Raw genomic sequence first — 24,476 nt, forward strand, 5'->3', positions numbered from 1 at the left:
TCCTGCCTTGATCCTGGTTCCCGCTCTAGCACATTCCAGCGTGACTAACATCCATTAGTTCATACCTCTGCTCCTCTTCCCCTGAGACAAGTCTCCAGAGGGGGCAAGACATCAGGGGCCAAACTCTCCCCTAGGGAGTTAGGCCAGAGAGTCACAAACGGGACCAAATAAACCATTGGTGCAACTTCTGTCCCCCGCAGAGCCGCCCTACCTGGATGACAGTGCAGATGTCCTGCTAGAACGAGTGCTCCATGAGAACGTCACCCTGCCCTGCCCCGCCAAAGGTAAGAGACCAACTCCTTGAGCTAGGGGTGGGTTCTAGCATCAGCAAGGCATCATGGACTAGTGGTTAGAGCACTGGCCTGGGAGTCAAGAGACTTGGGTTCTAATTCCTGACTCTGCTATTGAGTTCCTGGGAAGCTTTGGGCAAATCACCTCCTCTCACGGTGCCTCAGTTTCCTTACGTGAAAAATGTAATATTTACCCACAGTGCAATTCTCTACCCACAGCCCTTTTCCTGTGTTTCAGTTCCCTGCCCGGTGTGTGTGATGTTAATGGGGGCCAGGAGGGACTTCCATTCTGAACTGAGGGTCACCAGGTCCATATTTGGGGTGCAGCCATGTTCTCCAAGATGCAGCCCCTTAGTCATTCGCAGCAATCCCCACCCTCCTGGAAACCCAGCCCTACCAGGGCCACAGGCCCAGGGCCTGCTTTCTGGGCACTGCAGATGGTCAGGTGGCTCTTCTGAGCTCAAAGAAGGGGAGGTATCGTGATCCCCATTTACAGACGGAAGCGAGTTTCTCATGTTCACCCAGCAGGTCCGTGGCAGAGCTGGGAATAGAGCCCATGTCTCCGGAGTGCCACTCCTGTGCCCTCTACCCGCCAGCCTACGCAGCCTCTGACCTCAGATGTTCCAAGGAGTCTAACTCCCTTAGTCAGTGAATCAGCTCCTGGTTGCTCAGGGCCCTCCCTGGTGCTGGCTGTCCGTGGAAAATGCCCCTCCCCACGCTTAGAGAGGTGGGGCCTGACTCAGTATGAGAACGTGCCAGGGGATGGCAAGGTTCCAGAATGGCTTGCGCTGAAGTTCATGTGGGTTCTTCGTGGCACAGCCGGCCTGGTCCTCAACTCTATTCCCTGAGCTCAAAGCTGGAGCCGCCGCAGGTCAATAGAGCTGAGTCAGTTCCACAGCCGGGAGTACTCAGAGAAACGCAAGGAGCAGGTTTATTCTCACTGAACCCCCGTCCCACCCTGCCTTCTCCCCAGCTACCTCCTTCCAGATCTGCCCTGACCCGGTTTTCTCCACCCGCTCCCTGGAAAGCAGGAATAACCTGCAGCCATTCGGGGTCTCGTTGGGCCTGAGATCTCAGATGAGAACTCCTGCAATAGCTCCAGCTTCCTGACGTCTGGAGTGGGAGCGGAGGGGGCAGTGCCCTGGTCTTCCGGGATGCGCAGTGTCTTGGATGCAGACCAGTGGGTGTTTGTCCCAGATAGAAAGATGGGCAGAAATTGCCTTGGCTTTTCTTTCTCTTACTCCTTCCATCCTTGCTCCTTGTCTTCCATCTCTCCTTTTGCTGGCTCAGGAGTGAGCTGGGAATCCAGACTTTCACACCAGGCCTGGCGCTGCCCCTAACTCACCACCGGGCAGCCTTAGCTGGAGATGGCTGAGAAGTCGCCAGTCAGCGCGGACAGGATTTATAGTAGCCAATCAGAGAGCAGGAAGGAGCAGACATTGCGATACAACAGCCGCGCCCTGCCTGGTGTCCGTGGCACATGTGATGGTGGTTGGTGGAGTGCTGGCAGGTCACACGGTACCGGCTCCTTTCGCTCATCTCCGGTGGCTTCTGTAGGAGTCTGGGCTCTTCCTTGCCCAGAACATCCTGTAGGAGCAGCTGGAAAGGAGTCAGCTCGGTGCTTGTTGGGTAGCTCTGCATTGGTGGGGACGGTACCGTGCTGCATGGGAGGGGAGGTGCCACGAATCACTCTTGCCAGGAAGATGTGGTCCATGCAGTAAGATTGTGCAACGTCCCTTGTAAGTCGAGGGGCGGGTGCAGGGCCGTCCTTAGGCATAGGCAACATAGGCAGCTGCGTAGGGCACCTGAAAATTTGGGGCACCACTGGGTCTTAGTGTCCACCCTCTTGTTTTCCTATCCCTGTTTTGACCCTTCCTGCAGGCTCCCACAGATGGCTGCTCTAGCCTGGTGAGTCTTCCTTGGGAGGAAATCTAGTAGTTAAAAGTGAAAAAACCTCCAGCCTGCCAGACCTATTAGCACAACATTGAAACTGTTAAAGAGACATTCAAGGGGTAATAAAGCCATTTAACAGGCATTTGCCAACCCCAAGGTATATACTGACAGGTTTCAGAGTGGTAGTCCTGTTAGACTGTATCAGCAAAAACAAGAACAAGTCCTTGTGTCACTTCAAAGACTAACAAATTATTTGGGCATAAGCTTTTGTGGACTAGAACCCATTTCATCAGATGTCCACGAAAGCTTATGCCCAAATAAATTTTTATACTGTCAGTTTCTGACTTTACTGACAAAAACAGTTGTGCATTAATGTAATATTTACATAGAACATGTCAGTCTACAGGACCTTAGTTTAAAATTTGCTTTAAAAATATTTCATTAGTGAGCTGGTGAAGATTATAAAATCACATTTCTAAAAAATGCTTGCATAGAGTTTTAGATGCACAATCATCTTTAGCCTTAAATGTGTGGATCTTCACACACAGTTTTTTTAAATAAATCCTTCAAAAGACATCCCTAATCTAAAATACACATTTTAATTACTATAGTTAAAAAAAAAAGTGCTTCCAAGTCTTCCTGTCCTTTCTGTCCATCCCTTCACCACCTCTCCCCCCACTCCCCACTGAAGAGAGCTCTTAAAGGGACAACAGTCCTTCCCTTCCAGATAGCTGGACAAAGAGTTCCCTTTCTTTACTTCTGACTATCCGACAAACTAGTTTTAAAAGAACCCTCCAGCAAAATCAGTACCTTAGTAAGACAAAATCCTTGTTATACCTAAAATCTTTGGAAACATATTTTTTTAAAGTTGGTGAAATTTCATAACCATGTCTCTTGTTATGGAGATCACACAAAGTAAATTACTGTTCCGTTTTTCTAAAAGCAATGAACATTGTTATGAACACACTAAATCTCTCTGATTAATTTAAAAGAATGTTTTTGTTTCAGTGAGTTAAATATGTAATAATCTAGAATGCTGGCTTAAGATTTGAGTACATTTAAAATATAAATTCAATTTAGAAATACTGATGAAGAAAATGTAAAACAGAGAAGAGCTGCATCATGTATTCCATTATATGTAATGTTGTATTCAGCAGGACAGCTGACTCACCCTTACTATGAAGATTTTGCAAATAAATCTCTGACAAACTTCAGGGTATATCAAAAAACCTGTGACTGACATTTTTTATTCCCAAATTTTAGTGCTTTCAATTAGGTACTTTCTTCATGTCCATTCTGCATGAGGGAGAGGGCATGGAAGTCTCTGCGGGGAACTGTGACTCTCCGCCACCATGAGGCAGGCTGGGCATCTCATTATCCTTTGCTGTCAAGTCCCTCCTCCCCCTCCCCCACCAGGCTGTGAGCTTGGGCTGCCATCCGGCATAGGGCACCAGTTTAATAATACTGCCTAGGGCCCCATAAATCCTACGGACGGCCCTGGGCGGGTGTCCCTGGTAACTGGGTGATAACGGTGCCTCCGGCCTCAATCAGACCAGTACAGTCATCACTGCATGGCCAGGGACCGCCCTGGGGGCGGCATGTCAGTCCATGCACTCTGGGTGGGGTGGGCGTGAGGGGATGTAGCCCCTGGCTGACTTTTCCCAGGGGAGCTTGGTGCTGTTAATTTCCTCTTAGCTGAGCCTGGCACTGCAGGGGGGGATGGAGCCGGGAAGTAAAGCTGTACCTGGAGTGCCTCCGTGTGGCTATCAGCATGCTGCACACCGACACTGATTTGAGACCACCCTTCCGACAGGGCTCTGGGAGCAACTTCGCAGTGTGCAACGCATTTAACGTGTGGGGTGGGCCGGCCACCAAAGGCAGCGCTGAAAGGGGCCACTATACAGGCACTCAGGAACTGGCCTTGAGCAGGGTAGCCCCATCCAGGAGCTAGCTGCCGCCCGAGATAGGACTCTGACCAGACCCCTTGATCTGAGCATCGCCCTATGTTTTAGTGGTGTGCGTTGAAATCTAGATTTTGCAGGCAGCACCTATTCCTCTAACAGGTGGTACCCACCCTGCAGCTTCTACTTCCCTGAATATTGGGGTGTGGGGTTGTGATGGGGGCATCAAGGCGTGGGGATGAAACGGGGCGTCTGCGCGAGATGCTCTTGCCTAGAGAGAGCTGCAGCTGTCTGGCTGATCCGCAGGCATGCCGAAGCCGGCCGTCCTCTGGCTAAAGAACTCTGCCAAGCTCCTGGGCAGCTTATCGGGCTCCTCGGTGCTGGATGAGGGTTCTCTGGTAATTGGCTCTGTGCTGCCCAGCGACAGCGGAGAGTACACGTGCCTGGCGACCAACGAGGCGGGCTCTGTGCAGAAGAGAACCAAGCTTGTGGTTTACGGTAAGAGGGGGTTGCTTGGATGGAGCAGATCCCAGTGCTGGGAGGTTGGGAAGGGGGGTTGTCTGGTACTCGGGTGCAGCAGATTGGGCTCCATACCCAGTCCTGGCCTGCGCTGTCTGTTGCCAGCAAGGGCAATCTCCCCTGTGGGAGCTGTGACTGAACCTGGGAGCAGAGCCTGGACTCTGGTCGGCTGTCTGGAGCTGAGCTGGTGGAGCTGTATGTGGGGAGGGATTCTGGGGGAAAGTCCTGATTTTTCTGATCTCTTGGCATCCTGGGGAACATTGAGGTCAATTCCCTAGAGAAGGCCTCTTGCCTCCCACCCCATGCCATGTGTGGTGATGGGAGGAGAGGCAAAGGGGTGTCAAGGACAAATGAATTGGGAAGCTTTGGGTTCACTTTAAAGCCTCAGCTGTGAGCCTACAGTGCTGGGGCTAAAAGGGGCTTGTGGAGAGCTTCTCCTGCTCCTACGGGTGAGAAGGGAGGACGCGGGCCAGGCTCCAGAGCCGGGAGATACAGAAACAAACCAGTCTCCTAACTGGGAATGTCTCACTGACTCCTACAGGTTCTCACCACATTGGACTCTGGAGGCTGGTCAGCCACTGAGCTCCCCCACGACCTGCTTTCTGGGCATGCTCAGTTCAGCGGGATGGGATGTGGGTCAGTAAAGAGTCTCTCCCCACCCCCAGTTCCATCAATCTGTCCTGTCCAGTTGCCAAAATGTGGCAAGGAACTTTTAGCCAGCTCCCCAGGCTCTTTGGATGCCCTCGTGTTCCAGCCAAGGTCACTCCGCCCTCTTTGCTAGCTGGCTGCAGGCAGCTTTCTCATGGGCACAGATCTGTCATTCGCCACCTGGAGAGTCCATTCCCGGACATACAAGGAATGTGTGGGCAGCCCTCTCCCACGGTGCTGGAGGGGCAGGTGTGCCCCGGGGCTGATGGACAGGTTGGGCTGTGCATGCCTGGTTTCTGCCCATACAGCCGCTGAATGGCCAGATATGTCCAGGTTTGCTTGGTATGTGTTCATCTGAAAGGCGTGCAGTAAGCTGGTGAGTCAGCTCTGCATTCCTCTCCCAACGTGGCTGTTCCTCTCCTTTCACAGCACCTCCTGAGCTGAGAGGTGACGGCCCCAGGAGGAATGTCTCCATCCTCGCCGGCCAGCCCCTGACTCTGGATTGTGATGTTTCTGGCATCCCAGCCCCTACAGTTACCTGGTACAAGGATGGGCAGTTGGTAAGTTGCAGCAGAAGAGAGCTAGTGGACACCTTTGGCATCAGAGGATGCTGCTGTCCCAGCCCTTGATTGGAGAATGGCAGCAGAAGTCAGGGGCTCTGATCTGGACCTGGGTGGCAGTGGGTAAGGTGCTTCCCACCTTGTCCTAATTCTAGCTGTTTCCCCACAGCTCCTGGAGAGTGGCAGCCTCCGTTTCCTCAGTGGAGCCCAGTCCATCAGGGTCCACAAGGTGCGGAAGGAGGACGCGGGGTCCTACACCTGCAAAGCTGTGAACAGGGTTGGTGAGGTGCAAAGACACTTCCATGTCCTTGTTCTAGGTGAGTCACAGGTCTTAGCCTCCTTCTGTCTAAGGCAAAAGTATTCCTGGTCATGCCAGCAAAATCTACTTAGGGACTAATGGTAGAGCCACTAATCGCAGTGTCCCAGCCCTCCCACCAGTGCTAACCAGCCAATCTGCTGGCAGTCCTTCTGGGGAAGGGCTTAACTTCCTTAGCAGCTGCTAATCCTCCACCTCCCCAAAGCCAACAGGGGTGCAGGCCACGGGTTGAATCCATGGGGCCAAATTCAGAGCTTGGAATAAGCAAGTGCAACTCCATTGACTTCCTGAGAGTTGCACCTTCTTACACCAGGTCTGAGTTTGGCAAGGTGCGTAGTGTTCATAAGAACATAAGAACAGCCAGACTGGATCAGACCAAAGGTCCATCTAGCCCAGTGTCCTGTCTTCCAACAGTGGCCAGTGCCAGGTACCCCAGGGGGAATGAACAGAATAGGTAGTCATCAAGTGATCCATCCCCTGTCGCTCATTCCCAGCTTCTGGCAAACAGAGGCTAGGGACACCATCCCTGCCCATCCTGGCTAATAGCCATTGATGGACCGATCCTCCATGAATTTATCTAGTTCTTTTTTGAACCCTGTTATAGTCTTGGCCTTCACAACATCCTCTGGCAAGGAGTTCCACAGGTTGACTGCATTGTGTGAAGAAATACTTCCTTTTGTTTGTTTTAAACCTGCTGCCTATTGATTTCATACAGTGGCCCCTAGTTCTTGGGTTATTAGAAGGATTAAATGATACTTCCTGATTGACTTTCTCAGTGAGAGAGGGTGTTGAATGAATAAGAAGTTTAAGGGGAGAATCTCTGCTGAGCCTCCGCCTCCTGAGAAGCCTGGGAGTGGCTGCACTGCAGTAAGGAAGTGCAGCAGTTTTCCACTGTCACCTGCTTTTATTTTGCTAACCCCGCCCCCGCCTCCGCAGGACATCAGGGCGTGGTTGTTCTCCTTCCTCCCTCTGGACTGCATGTGGAAGGCAAATGAGAAGAGGACGGTGAAACTGACATGCATCTTGAATGCACCTTATAAACAGTAATAAAACTGTTAATCCCCTTACAGAGCAACAATCAAACAACCCCTCTCTGCCCCCCGGTCTTCCCCTCACCGCCCGTATCCTTGGCCATGGTCACTATGGCTCTCCCAGGATCTCCTTCTTCCTTTCCTCCCCTAGTCTCACCTGTGGTGTATGGCTTGGGGTCGCCCCACGAGGTGTCGGTGCTGGCGGGCTCTGAGGTGGAGCTACCGTGTCGGACCACGGGCGTGCCGCCTCCCCAGGTGGAGTGGATGAAGGATGGACAGTAAGTGTGCAGCGGCTGTTTGCAAGTCAGCAGCCGGGGTTCCCTGGTGCCCGGGAATGCGGCCAGCTCACGGCTGGAGGCTGCAGAAAGCTTGGGTTTAACAGGAGTTGCGAGGCGGGAGTGAGGCACTGGGTCGGGAGTAAGCCGGGGCAGGCGCTAGGGACCCCACACTACATGCAGGTAGGGAATGGGCTCCAGGAGCAGAGAAAGTGCTTTTAGAAACCCGGTGCCCTCTCCATCCACTTCTATTGCCACTTCCTTAAAAAGTCTATCGCTGAGGCCCTCCTTGGCAGTCTCAGCACGGAGGCCAAGGACAGGGCTCTCGCCTCTCCTCCCCGGGGAGGGTTCCTCCAGCTCACAGGCCCATCAGAGCACACACGCTGGGATCTGTGCAAGCTGTATGCCATCCTGCAGGCCAGGCTGGCTCTCTCGCCAGGGAATAGCTCTGCTGTGGCATCGCCACGGGACACTGCAGCATACAGTGATGGTGCAGCTTCAAGGTGCGAGGGCTCTGCCCTGGGAGCTGCCATGCTCTGGAGTTGATCTCATCCACAGAGCCTTGTGATCAGACACCCCCTCCGAACTTGCGAGGGGCACGTCAGGGTGGAGACGGATGTGAGGGAGTTTTGCAAACAGAGGGTCTCGGTCTCCAGTCGGTCTATCCAGCGCCTTTCACTGGCTCTGCATTTACTAAACAAGGATAAAACCTCCCAGGATGCACTAGCACCGTTGCCCTAAATGCAGCAGGCTCTGCCCTCCGGCTGTGGTCTTATGCCTTGTTCTGAGTCTTCTGTATCCTCAGGCCTCTTGCCCCAATGGACTCCCGGATCCAGCTCTTGGCACGGCAGCAGGTGTTGAGGATCCAGGCCAGCCAGCTGAGGGACCAGGGAAAGTACCAGTGCCTGGCCTTCAACCAGGCTGGCCAGCAAGCCAAGACTTTCCAGCTGCTTGTTTACAGTAAGTTCCCCAAGTGGAATTTCCTCTGTGACCTGCTCTTAGAACTGCAAATAGAAGTAGCGGGAGTGTGACAGTAGGTATGTCTACACTGCAGCTTGGAGTGAACCTCCCAGACCGGATAGATGGGCTCGAGCCAGTGCGCTAAAAGTAGCAGTGTGGACATGGCAGCTCAGGTGGCAGCTGGGGGTCTCACGCCCTCCCAACCCCCAGAGTCTGAGCTCAGGTGCGCTAGCTCAGGGGTGGGCAAACTTTTTGGCCTGAGGGTCACATCTGGGTCTGGAGATTGTATGGCAGGCCATGAATGCCTGGGGGCGTAGTGGGACTCTGTGGGGTGTAGCATGGGGGGGCTCTATAAGGGATGTTACCAAGGACTTATGGGATGTGGTGCAGGGGGAGGGGGTGCTCTACAGGGGTGGTACTGGGGTCTCCTAGGGGCCCAAGATGGCCGTACCAGGCACTGCTACGAGCGGAGGCACCGTAGCTGGGCTGGGTGCAGCCCCTGGGTGGTTTCGAGGTTCTCGAGGGTGGGGCCGTAGGAGACTGGGAAGGGATTGGGTGCGCTGCTGCATAGTGGGGGCTGCTGTGTGTGTGTGGGGGGTCTGATCCCGGAAACAGCGTGGTGTGGCTCTGCGTGCCAGAAGATGGTGCCCATCAAGGGAATTGTGAGTTGGGGGCTGGGAAGCACCAGGCAGGCAGAGCAGGGCAAGCCCCCGACCCCACTCCTTGGCGAGAGCTCAAGGGCCAGACAAAAGTGTCTGATGGGTCGGAAGCAGCCAGCAGGCCATAGTTTACCCACCCCTGCGCTCGCTCAAGCCCCACTAGCTGAGTCTGTCTCCCCTGGCTGGGAAGCTGGCTCCAGGAGAGATTATCTCCCCAAGTCTCTTTCTCCATGGCCTTGAGGCCGAGTCTCGTTGAAGTAATTGATGATCCAGTTATGCGTTGCCCCTTCGGGCTGTCTAACGGTGGTGGCAGTGGGCCATGCGCCTGTTGTCTGCAGATGCTCATTGCTCTCCATCTGTGTGCTGAGCTGTACATTCGAGGTGTGCGAGAAGCCTCTGTGGTGTTAGTCGGTGGGTGATAGTTGCGCCATGCCAATGCCCTGTCCTTAATGTAATTCTCCTTTACTCCCCTGTTTCCTCACCACCAACCCTCAAACTCTGAGCCTCCATCCTTCCCTAACGGCTTCCGGGGTCAGAAAGGAGCCCTCTCCTGCCATGTGTGTTACGGTGGTCACCTGCTCTAGCAACAGGCACGACCATGGAGTACTTAGGGATTTGGGTACCCAGGCCACTGCTGGAGGCAGAATGCAGTGGCCCCCTGTCCAGCTGAGTGGTGTGTGAGCTTCCTTGCCACGCTGCCCGGCCCCCTTCCAGCTGGTAAGAGTCCTTCTTTCATAGGCTACCCTGAAAGGACCAGGTGTGAACATGCCACGGCTTCCGTGTGACAGCACCTTCCCCTCCCTCGTGGACCGCTCTGCCCCAGGAGCTGCAGGACCTCCTCTGCCCAGCCCCTCCAGTGCAGCCGCTTCATGGGGTGTTAATTCCGCCCCCCCATGTTTCACTCTCCACATTCATTTGCATTTTCAGCTCCACCCACTATCCTGGGGTCCAGCGAAAGGCTGCACGTTGTGGGCCTGTTCAACCGCCCCGTGGGGCTGCAGTGCGAGGCTCGGGGCTCGCCGGCTCCCAGCATCACCTGGTTCAAAGACAAGCAGCCCATCGTCTCCAGCGCCCGGGCAACCTACGCCGAGGGGGGGAGGAGACTCCAGCTGAGCCGGGCCCAGCTGTCCGACGCAGGGCTCTACACCTGCCGGGCCAGCAACGTTGCCGGGGTGGCAGAGAAGGCTGTGAGGCTGGAGGTGTATGGTAAGGCTTCCGAGTGGCGCGGCCACTGGCCTGATGTGCTCAGAGAGGAGTGAGGGGGAGGGGGACATGACACTCGTTCTCCCCAGCAGCGTGGGCTTTACAGCCATCGCTCCCGGCTGGCCGCTAGGCAGCACTGGCTGGAGGGGCCAGGGCGGGTGCCTCTCCCATCATGCTCACCCTGAGTCCTGCAGTGACACATGTGCTGCTGTCTTCCTGGGCCTCTCCCCTCATCGATCTCTCGGACCACCTCGGGCAGGGCTTGGGCTGAGCTGTACGGTGCGTGGTCTCAGGCCCATCTGGTGCCTCTGCTTCACCAGCGCAGAGTCCCACCCTTCCTGGATCATCCCCCTGGCCCAGACATTACCAGCATGTCTCTATTCCATGGACCCGGTGCTAATACCTGCTTTGTCTTCCCTGCCCCTGCAGTGCCACCTGATATTGAAGGCGACAGCCAAGAAAGCCACACAGTGGAAGCAGTGGTGGGCCAGCTGTTGGCCTTGGAGTGCTCAGTCAGCGGTCAGCCCCCGCCTGCCCTCTCCTGGCTCAAAGATGGCCTGCCACTGGCCGAAAGCAATGGGACCCAGATCCTAGGAGGCGGCGCGGGGCTGAGGATCGAGAGTGTCTTGGAAGGCTCAGGAGGGATCTACACCTGCTTAGCCAGCAGCCCGGCAGGGGAGACAGCAATCCAGTATTTGGTGGTCGTTCAGGGTAAGCTGCGGGGCGACTGGGAGGGATGTCAGTGATGCTGCATTGGCTACAGGGCTGGGGGAGCTGCACAGCGTTCTTAGGGACGGTGACCTGCTATACCGTGATAGGGCCAAGGCCAGGGGCAACAGGTGCTGCCCAGTAGCCACCTTGGGCAGGGCAGGGGGAAGGGCTGCACAGAAGAGCTTTTAATGGGTTTGCCATTTTGAGTTTGAATTTTGTCATGTGTTTCACTGCGGCCCCCTGACTGGTCCCAGATCCCAGGGGATGCTGACTATGCCCCCCCCCCCAGCTGCTCCTGGATCCCCAGAGATGCTGACTGTGCCCTCCAGGCCCCCCAGCTGCTCCCGGATCCCCAGGGATACATGTTCCACTACGTCAGGGTCCCAGTCTGGGCTGAGGGTGAGCAGGACTCTTGTTACTCTCTGCTGACTTTTCTTTTGTGCTTTCTTATTCCAATCAGCTCCTCCTCAGCTGGTGATTGGCGAGGGGGAAGGTCATGTGATAGCAATGGTGAATGACTCCCTGAGGATTCCCTGTCATGCCAGAGGCTTCCCTGCCCCCAGGGTCCAGTGAGTACAGAGATGGAGGGTGCAAGGAAACCGCTTCCTGGGGCTTGGCCCGAGTCTTCCTGCGGCTTCTTTCTGGGCCTCTTCACTCTTTGAGCGCTGGGCTGTAGAGCAGGCTGAGTGGCCCCAGGGCTCTCAAAGGAATGCAGGCTGCGCGGCATCCGCTTGCCATATTTGGGAGTGTCCCTTTGTGGTTAATAGCACTGGGGAGCTGGTGGGACTGCCCCATGGGGGAGGGAGGAGCAAAAGCTCCGTTACCCCTGGAATTTTCCTTCTCTTCAGTGGCTCCCCTCCCCATCCACTGCCCCACTCCTCTCTAGTTTGGGGTATAAACTTGCCCCTGCTCGCACCACGACCCCATGGCAGTTCTACCGAAGCACCATCCACCCGGGTGGCAGGAATTGTGCCGAATACACCTGTCATCTGCCAGCTGGGGAAGCTGAATAATGAGGGATGTTGTGCTGATTCACCCTCCTCTCCCCCCGTAGTTCCGTCTTTCCGCGGCACAGGAGCCAGCATTTTGCCATGCAAGGCTCTATGCCGAAATATCCAAGGGGATGTGAGGCTGCTTCACCTGTAGCAAATTCCGCCGGCTGCTCCGTGATCGCACCCCCTGATGCCACTTCAGCTCCCTGTTTCTCTGTTGATTGCCTTGCCTGGTGGGCGACAGGCCTCCTTCTGGGTGGCAGGTGGGGGAGCTACTGTTCTTCACCTGGTGAGAACTCACCTGTCATTCCTTCTGTCCCAGGTGGCTGAAGAACGGCCAGCCAATTGGAGAGCTGGACGGAGTGGTGATGCTGGAGGACGGAAGGATGCTTTGGGTTCCCCATGTGAGGCCCCACGACGGAGGGCTCTATGCCTGCGAAGCTGGCAGCGAGGCAGGCGGAGCCAGAGCAGAGGTGCGGGTGTCAGTGCAAGGTGAGCAGGACGGTCTTTAATAGCGACTCTCCCGACCCGCCTGTTGGAGAAGCATGTTCCAGGCTTGATGCTGGGAAAGAGCTGGGAGCACCTTGCTGGGAAGCAAAGATCTCAGCTGGCCTCCTTGGAGTGCTGCATCTCCAGGGTCACCGGTTCAGCAATGACCTTGGCTCCTGCCCCAGCTCCTGAAGGATGTGGCACTGGTCCCTTCTAGACAAATCGTGCCTATGGGCAGGTCACTGAGTGCACCAACATCTCCTGCTGGAGGACTGGGGTGACGTTATCACCTGCCCCCCAGAAGGCCACGAATCAGCACTGCTTCAGTCACCCCCCCTGGAGGTGGAGGGTGGCAGGAACAATCAACAGGGTAAAGACAGAGGGAGCTGGTGGGTCCCATCAGGTCCGTCCTCACATATGAAGGAGTCTGCAGGCAAAGGTTCAAATGGCTGAAGGAGTGATATGACAGACCCACTAACACAGGAGTGGGCAAACTACAGCCCATGGGCTGCATCCGGCTCGTTGGACCTTTTAATCTGGCCCTCAAGCTCCCACCAAGGAGCTTTCCCCGCTCTGGTGCTCCAGTTGGGGAGTGGGGTCGCGGGCTTGTCTTACTCTGCTTCACGTGTGTAGCAGTTCCACACGGATCATGGAAGCAGGAGCAGCCGGGGGCTCCACACGCTGCCTCCGCCCCAAACACCGGCTCTGCAGCTCCCATTGGCCAGAAATAGCAGCCAATGGGAGCTGTGGGGGTGGTGCCTGTGGACGGGGCAGCGCGCAGAGCAGTGTGGCCCCGCCATTGTTTTCAGGAGCCGCTTCAGGTAAGCGCTGCTGGATCCTGCATCCCTGAGTCCCCCTGTGCCCCAACCCTCAGCCCTGATTGCCCTCCAAACTCTTTGATCCCAGCCCAGAGCACCCGCCTGCACCCCAAACCCCTCCTCCCCAGCCCCACCCCAGAGTCTGCACCCCCAGCCGGAGCCCTCATCCCCCCCGTGCAGCCCAATCCCCTGACCCAGCTGGCCCTCCATACAATTTCCATGCCAAGATGTGGCCCACCCTTGCACGAACACCACATCTCTGCACACACACCTTCCCCTGGGTGTGATTGGTATGTGCCCACGCAGCGCCACGTCCCCCTCTCTCCCTTCTCTTGCCAGAGCGCCCGTCGGTCCGTGTTGTGGGCGGAGAGGAGCTCAGCGTTGCCTTTCGTCACTCGGTGGCTGTTCAATGCCTGGCCACCGGCATCCCCGTGCCCAGCCTCAGCTGGTGGAAGGATGGAATTGCTCTGCAGGGAACAGGCAGCCTTCTGCAGGTAGGGTGGGTGCAGCTGCAGCCCAGGCCGGGGGGCGGGGAGGGGCGGATGTGAGCGAGAGTACAAAACAGGCATGTTGTGATGGGCGTGTGAGCGGAAGGGCTGCTGCTGTGATGGTGTGCTGGGAGAAGCTGATGCGCTGCTGTGCACTCCTGTTGGGGTGTGGGTGTGCTCATTACATGAGTGCGAGGTTTTAACAAGCCCTGAGGGTATTTCCTCGGTTAAACGATCAGAGCGCAGCCGGGAGCTGTGTCTGGTGGGGGCTGTACCAATGCCTTTGCATGCTCTGTAGTGTTCTGTCACCACTGGGGATCTGGCACCAAACGGGGCTTAGGACAGCCTAGTGTGTGTTGGGCAAATGCCAGGTCTGTCTCTGAGAGCTGTACTAGCAGGGGGGTGAAATCAGGCCGGAGGTGCAATAGCAGAGCTGTGGGGCAGCTCAGGCTGGCACAGCAGGGAGCTGTGGGTTTGACTGGAGGTGCCCTGGCCATGCTGGCAGGGCTGGGGGGGAGGAATTGCTGTCCTGAGCTGTTCTGTTTGCAGGGTGTGACCGTGCTTGCGGACAGTGAGTTTGTGTGTGGCATGAATCTAACCGTGCAATCCCTCCTGTCCTCCCCGTAGATCGAGAAGGTGGACGTGGTGGACGAAGGCGTTTACTCGTGTGTGGCCACGAACCCTGCTGGGGAAGGGAGGCGAGATGTGAGGCTGAAAGTGCTGGGTGAGGAGCCAAAGATGGGACGGGCTGTGCCCAGCGTTCCAGCCACCGGCTCCATCCTGGCAGTTGGCCCACTGAGCTACAGCTACCTAAAGAGCCACCCCAGGCCTGAGGACAAACCAAACCGGATCAGTCTCTTCCCCTCCCCCATCCTCTCTCTCTCTTAAATGAAATTGACTCAATTTTTGCAACGTTTGCTGTTTATATAGCACCTTCCATCCTGCAACCTCTGTGTGTTCCCAATAATCATTAACCCTGCTAGGGCCCTGGCAAGGGGGATCGTGTTACCCTCCATTTCGCAAGAGCCACAGTGATCTGTCCAATCAGTGGCAGAGCTGGGTGTAGAACCCAGGAGTCCTGGAACTACCAATCCCTGCCTCTAACCACCAGGTGGCATTCCCTCCTAGAGCTGGTTATGGAACCCCAGAGGCCTGACTCCCAGCCCCTTGCTCTGTCCAGGCACAGCGATGTGCATAAAATCTCACCCTCCCCACCTCCTACCTCCCTGTGCTGTGTCTGGCGACGCCCACCTGGGGCTGTGCAGAGCCGCCGTCCTGACGTGGTGTTTCTTTGCAGTGCCACCGAACATTGAACCCGGAGAGGTGAACCAGACCGTCCCTGAGACCTTCCCAGCATCCTTTGAGTGCCTGGCATCTGGAATGCCCACTCCGAGTAAGGCAACTCCGCTCTTTCTGGCTCGTCTTCTTTCCAGCGTTCGTCCATTTGCCTGGCCTGCTTTCCCACCCCATCTCAGCCCTCTGCTCGGATCTAGGCCGATCGCATGGGACTCCTCCTCCCTGTTGTGGTTCTATTTCAGAGCCCTCCGCAGTCACTACCCACTAAAGGGACTCCATTTTCTTGTTTGTGGTAGGGTACTGCCCACACCTCAGCGCACCTGGGGTCCCTGTTATACAAATGTGCAGTCAGACTCTCCCTGTCCCAAAGAGCCTACAGTGAAAATGGGTAAGACAGACAAAGGATTGTTGTGGGGAACTGAGGCACAGAGAGACCAGGGCTGGATTTTCAAAGGAGCCAAAAGGAGTTACAGTGAATTACAGTGGATTTGAGTGTTTTGCTCCCTAGGGTGCGCCTTTGACTATCACAGCCTACGAAGTGGGTATTCACCCACGAAAGCTCATGCTCCAGAACGTCTGTTAGTCTATAAGGTGCCACAGGACTCTTTGCTGCTTTTACAGCCTAGGTGATTTCCCCAAAGCTCACACAGAATGGTCTACGCCAGAGCTGGGGACTGCCACATCCCAGCGCACTGGCTGACCCACATGACCATCCTCCCTTTGGGGGTTGCCTACCTCAAGACTGGTGGTACTGCAGCTGGACTGCCAGGCCCCCCAGAATCAAATGCAAACCCCTCTCTTTAGACAGATCTGAGAAAAGATCAGGAGTCAGAGAATCCTGCAGAGGAGCAGCCCAAGCTTGCACAGCCTCTGGTTATCGCAGACGCCTTCCTACTAGAGAGGCAGCATCTCTTCCGTCACATGTCCATGTACAACTTTTTGCTGCTGTTGTATTAGTAAAATAAATACAAAGAATATAGTGGGGCATATAAAGCCAATAGAACGGAGGTTACAAAGGGTTTATACCCCAGAAAAGGCAGGTCCATGGGGGGTGAAGGTGGCAGGTCCACTAACTCAGCCACGTCCTCCTTCCCTTTTCAGACGTGTCCTGGTACAAGGGGCCCCGGCTTCTCTCGGCCAGTCCAGGCCTTGTCCTGTCGGGCGATGGGAGGCGCTTGCAGATTGAGCGGGCTCAGATCTCGGACGCGGGGAGCTATCGGTGTGTGGCATCCAGTGTGGCAGGCAGCAGCGAACTCCATTACAGCCTGCAGGTGACTGGTGAGTGAGCCAGTGGGCAGCAAAGGCACCAGCGTCCTGTGTGTCTCTGGTCTTGGGGTCTAAGGGTAGAGCACTTGGAGCAAGAGTTAAGGTTCCTATTGGTAGGGCGCCCTGCCCTAGGGTTAGGGTTCCTATGGGAAGGGCTTCCAACCCTAGGGTTAGAGTTCATAAGAGTAGGGCTCTTGGAGCTAGGGTTAGGGTTCCTATGGGTAGGGCTTCCCACCCTAGCGTTAGGGTTCATAAGGGTAGAGCTCTTGGAGCTAGCATTAGGGTTGCTAAGGGTAGGACATTTAGAACTACGGTTAGGTTTCCTGTGGATAGGGCACTTGTAGCTAGGGTTAGAGATCCTATGGGTAGGGCACCCTGCCCGAGCATTAGGGTTCCTATGGGTAGGGCACATGGAGCTAGGGTTAGGGTTCCTATGCATAGGGCTTCCTGTCCAAGAGTTAGGATTCCTAAGGGTAGGGCACTTGGATATAGGGTTAGGGTTCCTAAGGGTAGGGCACTTGGAGCTAGGGTTAGGGTTCCTATGGGTAGGGCACTTGGATCTTGGGTTAGGGTTCCTATGGGTATGGCAGACTGCCATAGGATTAGGGTTCCTATGGGTAGCGCACATGGAGCTAGGGTTAGGGTTCCTATGGGTAGGGCACCCCGCCCTATGGTTAAAATACCTAAGGGTTGGGTACTTGAAGCTAGAGTTAGGGTTCTTATGAGTAGGAGACCCCATCCTAGGGTTATGGTTCCTATGGGTACGGCACATGGAGCTAGGGTTAGGGTTCCTATGGATAGGGATTCCCACCTTAGGGTTAGAGTTGCTAAGGGTAGGGCACTTGAAGCTAGGGTTAGGGTTTCTATGGGTATGGAACTTGAAGCTACGGTTAGAGTTCCCATGAGTAGGGCACTTGGAGCTAGGGTTAGGGTTCCTATGGGTACGGCACTTGCAGCTAGGATTAGGGTTCCTATGGGTAGGGCTTCTCGCCCTAGGTTTAGGGATCCTATGGGTAGGGCACTTGGAGCTAAAGTTAGTGTTCCCATGGGTAGGGCACTTCAAGCTAGGGTTAGGGTTCCTATGGGTAGGGCTTCCTGTCCTAGGGTTAGGGTTCCTATGGGTAGGGCATTGGAGCTAGGGTTAGGGTTCCTATGGGTAGGGCACTTGGAGCTAGGGTTAGGGGTCATAAGAGTAGGGCACTTGGAGCTAGGGTTAGAGTTCCTATGAGTAGGGCACTTGGAGCTAGGGTTAGGGTTCCTATGGGTAGGGCTTCCCGCCCTAGGGTTAGGGTTCCTATGAGTTGGACACTTGGAGCTAGGGTTAGGCTTCCTTTGGGTAGAACTTCCCACCGTAGTGTTAGGTTTCCTATGGGTAGGTCATTGAAGCTAGGGTTAGGTTTCCTATGGGTAGGGCACTTGGAGCTAGGGTTAGGGTTCCTATGGGTAGGGCTTCCCACTCTAGGGTTAGGGTTCCTATGAGTATGGTCCTTGGAACTAGAGTTAGGGTTCCTAAGGGTAGGGCACTTGGAGCTAGGGTTAGGTTTCCTATGGGTAGGGCATTTGAAGCTAGGGTTAGGGTTTCTATGGGTAGGGCACTTGGAGCTAGGGTTAGGGTTCCTATGGGTAGGGCATTTGAAGCTAGGGTTAGGGTTCCTATAGGTAGGGCACTTGGAGCTAGGGTTAGGGTTTCTAAGGGTAGAGAACTTGGAGCTAGGGTTAGGGTTCCTATGGGTAAGTCACTTTGAGCTAGGGTTAGCGTTCCTATGGGTAGGGCACTTTGAGCTAGGGTTAGGGTTCCTATGTGTAGCGGACTTGGAGCTAGGGTTAGGGTTCCTAAGGGTAGGGCACTTGGAGCTAGGGTTAGGGTTCCTATGTGTAGGGCACTTGGAGCTAGGGTTAGAGTTCCTAAGGGTAGGGCACTTGGAGCTAGGGTTAGGGTTTCTAAGGGTAGAGAACTTGGAGCTAGGGTTAGGGTTCCTATGGGTAGGGCACTTGGAGCTAGGGTTAGGGTTCCTAAGGGTAGGGCACTTGGAGCTAGGGTTAGGGTTCCTAAGGGTAGGGCACTTGGAGCTAGGGTTAGGGTTCCTATGTGTAGGGCACTTGGAGCTAGAGTTAGGGTTCCTAAGGGTAGGGCACTTGGAGCTAGAGTTAGGGTTCCTAAGGGTAGGGCACTTGGAGCTAGAGTTAGGGTTCCTAAGGGTAGGGCACTTGGAGCTAGAGTTAGGGTTCCTATGGGTAGGGCACGCTGCCCTAGAGTTAAGATTCCTATGGTTAGGGCCCGTGGAGCTAGGGATTGGGTTCCTATGGGTAGGGCTTCCCACCCTAGTGTTAGGGTTCCTAAGGGTAGGGCACTTGGAACTAGGGTTAGGGTTCCTATGGGTATGACTTCCTGCCCTAAGGTTAGGGTACCTAAGGGTCGGATCCTTGGATCTAGGGTTAGGTTTCCTATGGGTAGGGCACCCCACCCTCGGGTTATGGTTCCTATGGGTAGGACACTTTAATCTAGGGTTATGGTTCCTATGGGTAGGGCACTTGGATCTAGGGTTAGGGTTCCTATGGGTAGGGCTTCCCGCTCTAGGGTTAGGATTCCTATGGGTAAGGCAATTGGAGCTAAGGTTAATGTTCCAGTCTACAGACTCCCTGGTCCATGCCTGCCGTCCCTCTCTGGCACTCAGTGGCATGTTCTTTTACCCATGTAGCAAAATCTCAGTGAGCAGAACTGGGGTCAGAGCAGACGCAGGACGGTTTGTCTAGAGTGCAGGGCAATTCAGAGCTCGGCAGTTCTAGGCCATGTGATTAACCCCCCAGCAGTGACCGTGTGATGTCCCAGAATGCCTTGCACCACCCAGTGACTTCACGTAACACTCCAGTATCATCTAACGTATACTAACCTAAGGCACGGCAGTCTTGCCACATGACCTCAGAGCAGCTCCTGTCACCTCGCTGGGTCCCGCAGAACCCACAGCTCATGCAAAGCCTTTGAGCTCCTGATGGAGATTTTGGCCTGGGATCCTTCTCTCACTCCACTAGAGGCTTTGACTGTGGAGGAAGCGCAATCCAGCATCTCCTGACTTGCCCTTGCTCCAGCCCAGATGCTGAACACCTCCTGCTTCAGGGAAGGAGCCTCCCCATCTCCCCCTCCTGCAGTGTTGTCTCCCCCAGCCCAGTACCAGACATGGGATTTTGTTCCCCCCACTGGGACAACCCGTTGGAAAGGGTCATACCAACATACCACATTGTTCTGGGTTGTTCTGCACACCCCACCTTGCCTTTGCCCTTGCTCATGCCTTGGTGTTTCTGTGCCTTTGGCCTCCCCAGTGCCTCCCCAAATAACCTCTGGCCCCAGCCTTGTCACTGCTTTGCTGAGCGAGCGGGTGGAGCTGACGTGCGAGGCAGCAGGGATCCCTGCCCCCACGCTGGTGTGGCTGAAAGACGGCAATCCTGTTTCCAGCACAATGGCCAAAGGGCCACAGGTCAGTGTGGACGGCAGTGTGAACCAGCAGAAGGGACTGTCTGGGTCCATCCTGGCACCAGGGCTGTGCTCACAGGCCTCTGCCACCCAGCACATCAGTCTTTTGGAATTTCCTGCTCTAGCAGGGCTGGGCAAAGAGCCTCGGGGCTGCCTCCCCTGCTGCTCTCATCCCTCCCCGGTGCTGAAACTGGGGAGCTGATGGTGGGCGAAGTGGAGTTCTCTCGCCAGGGCCTGGGTGCCAGCTGGTGAGTTCAGGCCTAGTGCAAGCTCCCAGCTTGCGCAGCTCTGCCGTTTCCCATCCCGATATGTGGGGAGGCAGGGTGCTGAGCAGCAGGCTGGACAGGGCCAGCTTCAGGCCGATTCGACCGATTCCGGCCCCGCGCCTTAGGCACCTTTTTAAATTTTTTTTTTAACTTACCTTGGTCCCCGGCTGCGGACTGCTCCGGGGTCTTCCATGGTCCCGCTCCTTTGAGCGAAGCGCCGGCGGGAGCGCGGCGCGGCCCCGCTCTCCCAGCTAAAGCTCCAGCCGGGGCGGCGGGATTTGCCGCGCTCCGCCGGGGCTCCAGCCGGGAGAGCGGGGTGGCGGGGCTTGCCGCGCTCCAGGCGGGGCTCCAGCCGGGAGAGCGGGGCGGCGGGGCTTGCCGCGCTCCGGCCGGGGCCCAGCCGGGAGAGCAGGGTGGCGGGGCTTGCCACGCTCCAGCTGGAGTGCGGCAATCCTGGTGGCTCCGGCTGGAGCGCGGCAAGCCCCGCTACCCCGGCTGGAGCTCCGGTCAGAGCGTGGCAAGCCCCACGACCCCAGCTGGAGCCCCTGGCCCTTTAAATAGCCCCCAGAGCCTTGGGGCAGTGAGGGGCTCCGGGGGCTATTTAAAGGGCCCGGGGCTCCAGCTGCCTTTGTCACCCCAGTCCTTTAAATAGCCGCCGGAGCCCCGCCTCCCCCATGCATTCCCCAGCGCTCCTGCGGCTATTTAAAAGGTCCGGGGCTGGGTAGAAGGGGGTTTGGGGGCTACTTAAAGGGCTGGGGTTCCAGCTGCCTCTGCTGCACCCCCTGACCTGCCCACACCAGTCCCGCCCCCCCTGCCTGCAGCCAGCTCTGCACCCCGTACCCACAGCCAGACCCTGCCAAAACCCCTGTCCTGTCTCCCGCCAACCACTGCCACACACCCCTGCAGCCCTGCCCAAAGCCAACCAGCCCCACACACACTGCTGCCTGCACCAGCCCTGCACACCCTGCCCAGCCTGCACCCTCTGCCCTATCTCCAATCAACCCCTGCTGCACCTCACTGCCTGAAGCCAGCCAGTTCCACACTGCGCTGTCTCCAGACCTGCAAACCCCTGCTGCACCCCCCTGCGGCCCTGCCTGAAGCCAGCCCGCCCAACACCCCCTGTCTCCAACCAGCCCCACACCCCTTGCCCTGCCTGCAGCCAGACCCTACCTCCAGTCAGCCCCATGTCCACTGCTGCTCTGCAGTTTTCAGGGCAGTAACCCTGCACACCTGCTTCAATGAGGGGGGCAGGGAGCAGCTGGGACCAACACATGTGCACGCCCCCCAGGGAGTGGTGGGGACCCACACATGTCAAATGGCGGTCATTTATAGCCAATCAACAGCATATATGATGCAATGTATATAATATATAATTTTATTATTCATATAGTTGTGGAAAGTAAATAATACATGAAAGAAATGAGAGGCTTTTTTTTCCACTTTTTTTTTAAAGTCATCCCTGCCAGGGCCCCGCCGAAAATGTTTGAATTGGGCCCCGCACTTCCTAAAGCCGGCCCTGAGGCTGGAAACACCCCTCTGGTCACTGATCCCTTTTTGGTTTGTTTCTGGGGATGGTGCAGATCCTGTCTGGGGGACGCGTCCTCTCCCTGGCCAGGGCGCACCTCTTGGATGCAGGGACGTACTCCTGTGTGGCCATCAGTGCCGTGGGAGAGGATAGGTGGGATGCTGTGCTGCGGGTGCAAGGTAAGTACAGGCCTCTCTGATCCCCCCGAGGCCGAGGAATCTGCCTCAGAACCCAATTCCCCCCTCCCCACACCTCACCTCCTAGTGACTCCCGTGTTTGCTAGAGCAGTTGCTGCTCTGCAGCTTATACGGATTAGGGGAGCCAATCTGGCTGTTTGCTAAAGCTCTGTAAATATTAGTTATTGTCAAACCCCATGTCTGATGACTGCAGGGCCACCTGCCTCTCAGGGGCTGTCACAGGCTGATCCTCAGCCCTGCACAGGCGCTTTTCCCAGGGCTTAATCTGTACCAGGGCTGAGCACTGGCGCCTCTGGGCCCGGCAGTTCCTAGCCCCGGCGCCTCTGGGCTGGCAGTTCCTAGCCCCGGCGCTTCTGGGCTGGCAGTTCCTAGCCCCGGCGCCTCTGGGCTGGGCGGTTCCTAGCCCCGGCGCCTCTGGGCTGGGCGGTTCCTAGCCCCGGCGCCTCTGGGCTGGGCGGTTCCTAGCCCCGGCGCCTCTGGACTTGGCAGTTTCTAGCCCTGGCGCCTGTGGGCTGGGCAGTTCAGAACCCCGGCGCCTCTGGGCCGGGTGGTTCCTAGCCCTGGCACCTCTTGGCCCGGCGGTTTCTAGCCCCGGTGCCTCTGGGCTGGGCAGTTCAGAACCCCGGCGCCTCTGGGCCGGGTGGTTCCTAGCCCTGGCACCTCTTGGCCCGGCGGTTTCTAGCCCCGGTGCCTCTGGGCTGGGCAGTTCAGAACCCCAGTGCCTCTGGAGCTATTTCCCCGTTGATCTTACCCCAGGCTTGTTTCCTTTCAGTGCCTCCAAATGTCCTTGGTGAGGAGCTAAATATCTCAGTCATATTCAATCAGTCTGTGACCCTGGAATGCCAGCACGATGCAGCCCCCTCTCCCATACTGCGCTGGCTGAAGGACGGGCACCCTCTTCCGCCGGACCCCAGAGCCCGATTCTCTGCGGACAGGGCCATTCTCCAGGTGATTATTCTGGCTGATGCTGAGTCAGGAGGGAATGCAGACTCTTGGCTCTACAGTAAATGTGTCTGTCTCCTGTACACCTGGTGATGGCTCATTGGCTCTCGACACCCCAGGGCCAGGCAGGGAATCTCCCTTCCCGTGAGATGTGTGGCTCGGAGTCATGGAGTAATGGGCCTATCCTTGTCTCGCCCAGGCTGTGTTCCTCGGGCAGGAGAGTCTTTCTGCTGACTCAGCACTTCCCTTGTCCCTTGATTCTGCTGGGCCCAGCTGAATGCCTGCAGGACTGCACCAGAACGGAGGGACTTGTTGCCAGGAGCAACCTGGACAATGGACCTGGGCTGCGAGTGGACTTTGGCTCTGCTGCCTGGCTGGGCGTGCGTTTCTGGTGCTGCCACTGGGCGAGTGGCACTCTGCAGGCCCTTCTCTCGATCCCACCTCGGCTCTGCTTGCTTTGACAGATTGAGCACGCTCAGGCGCGAGATGCAGGGAGATACACGTGTGAGGTGTCGAGCCGCTTGGGCCGGGCGGAGACGCACTACAACCTCAATGTCTGGGGTAAGCCAAGTGTTGGCCAAACATGGGAGGGGGACAAAGATCCCCTAGAGGGGTGTGAATATTCTCTGGCCCCATGTCCCAATATCACTTTCTGTGAGAGTTCCTCCATCTTAACCACATGGCATAATACAGCCACCTCTTACAGGGGCCAGGAAAATAGTGGCAACTTGGTTGGTTTTTTAGAGCCTGCAGGCAGCTCTTGTTAATCATAAGTAGGAGCCGTGGTGCTCAACTCGCCTGAAATTCAGGCCCCACGCCTGTAAATTTGTCTCTCAGAACTTGCTGAGAAGGAGAAGTACCTTTGTCCCTCCCCACTCCAGCTGTCCCAGTCTGGATGCTGTTAGTGAGGGGGAGTGTATGCATCATGGATCCACTTTATTAGATCATGTCCATCCCATGAAGGCAGTTCAGTCCGTAACACACACACCCTGTTCCCAAAGGTGGGGAATGATCTCTATTTTCCACCTAATGGCCGGTGAAACCTTGTGTAAAACCATTACAGTGTCAGTCTGGATGCCCTCATTCTGCAAGGAGGCTGCATCCCTTTGGGATCTGCCCTGGCAATGATAAAATCCTTATCTTACACACGGGCACATCCTCTCCCAAAATGCAGCCCTCCACAGTCCTCATGTGCAGTTCCTCAAACACATTTGCATGCATAACCTTATGCTAAGCTTTCTGAAGCTGGATTATCTCACTGAGACGTGGTTTAGTTGCTTTATTTTATTGTTTTAGACGTATGTGATCCATTATTACTACCTAAAATAGATGTTTCACATGCACCAAATAACACTGAAAGAATCTTATTAAAATTACAAAGTCAAGCACTCAAAAGTTAGGAAATGCCAGAATTAAGGCTGGCTGTGAAACATTTTTCCATAGCTTTGTGGACAGCAAAGCCATTTTGGCTAAAATTACCAGTAATAATAATTAATAATAATCAGCTGGGGGCAAACACCTGTCATGGAAAATTTCAGCCCAAATGGTTGAATTTTGGCAAAGTTTTAAGCAACTGAAAACAGAGTCTTATAATGGGAAGTGTCAGGCTACCTTAGTGCTCTGCAATGCTGCCTGCCCTGTCTATAAGAGTGTGGCTGGCCAGTCTGAATGTTCTTTAACCCCATGGCTCACACAGTACGCTCTCTATACCGTCATGCTGTAGGAGAGTTGTATGATTGAGAATACTGCTGGTTTTTAATAG

At 55.8% G+C, this 24,476-nt stretch overlaps 1 protein-coding gene across 5 annotated transcripts in view; it reads left to right on the forward strand.

Moving 5' to 3' along the window:
* HMCN2 (hemicentin 2) overlaps positions 1 to 24,476 on the forward strand; it is a 117,529-nt gene that overhangs the window by 44,725 nt on the left and 48,328 nt on the right. For all 5 annotated transcript variants that reach the window (XM_030535297.1, XM_030535298.1, XM_030535300.1 and 2 more), the window contains 18 exons: positions 201 to 284; positions 4,391 to 4,582; positions 5,681 to 5,811; positions 5,981 to 6,128; positions 7,310 to 7,436; positions 8,239 to 8,393; positions 9,980 to 10,258; positions 10,685 to 10,966; positions 11,427 to 11,535; positions 12,281 to 12,450; positions 13,605 to 13,759; positions 14,381 to 14,477; positions 15,051 to 15,146; positions 16,151 to 16,327; positions 19,634 to 19,788; positions 21,631 to 21,754; positions 22,545 to 22,720; positions 23,179 to 23,275. In XM_030535297.1, the coding sequence (XP_030391157.1) occupies positions 201 to 284; positions 4,391 to 4,582; positions 5,681 to 5,811; positions 5,981 to 6,128; positions 7,310 to 7,436; positions 8,239 to 8,393; positions 9,980 to 10,258; positions 10,685 to 10,966; positions 11,427 to 11,535; positions 12,281 to 12,450; positions 13,605 to 13,759; positions 14,381 to 14,477; positions 15,051 to 15,146; positions 16,151 to 16,327; positions 19,634 to 19,788; positions 21,631 to 21,754; positions 22,545 to 22,720; positions 23,179 to 23,275 (2,754 nt within the window). The remainder of the gene's footprint in view (positions 1 to 200; positions 285 to 4,390; positions 4,583 to 5,680; positions 5,812 to 5,980; positions 6,129 to 7,309; positions 7,437 to 8,238; positions 8,394 to 9,979; positions 10,259 to 10,684; positions 10,967 to 11,426; positions 11,536 to 12,280; positions 12,451 to 13,604; positions 13,760 to 14,380; positions 14,478 to 15,050; positions 15,147 to 16,150; positions 16,328 to 19,633; positions 19,789 to 21,630; positions 21,755 to 22,544; positions 22,721 to 23,178; positions 23,276 to 24,476) is intronic.

The sequence above is a fragment of the Gopherus evgoodei genome, chromosome 16, assembly GCF_007399415.2.
Source record: "Gopherus evgoodei ecotype Sinaloan lineage chromosome 16, rGopEvg1_v1.p, whole genome shotgun sequence".
Classification (NCBI taxonomy): domain Eukaryota; kingdom Metazoa; phylum Chordata; order Testudines; family Testudinidae; genus Gopherus; species Gopherus evgoodei.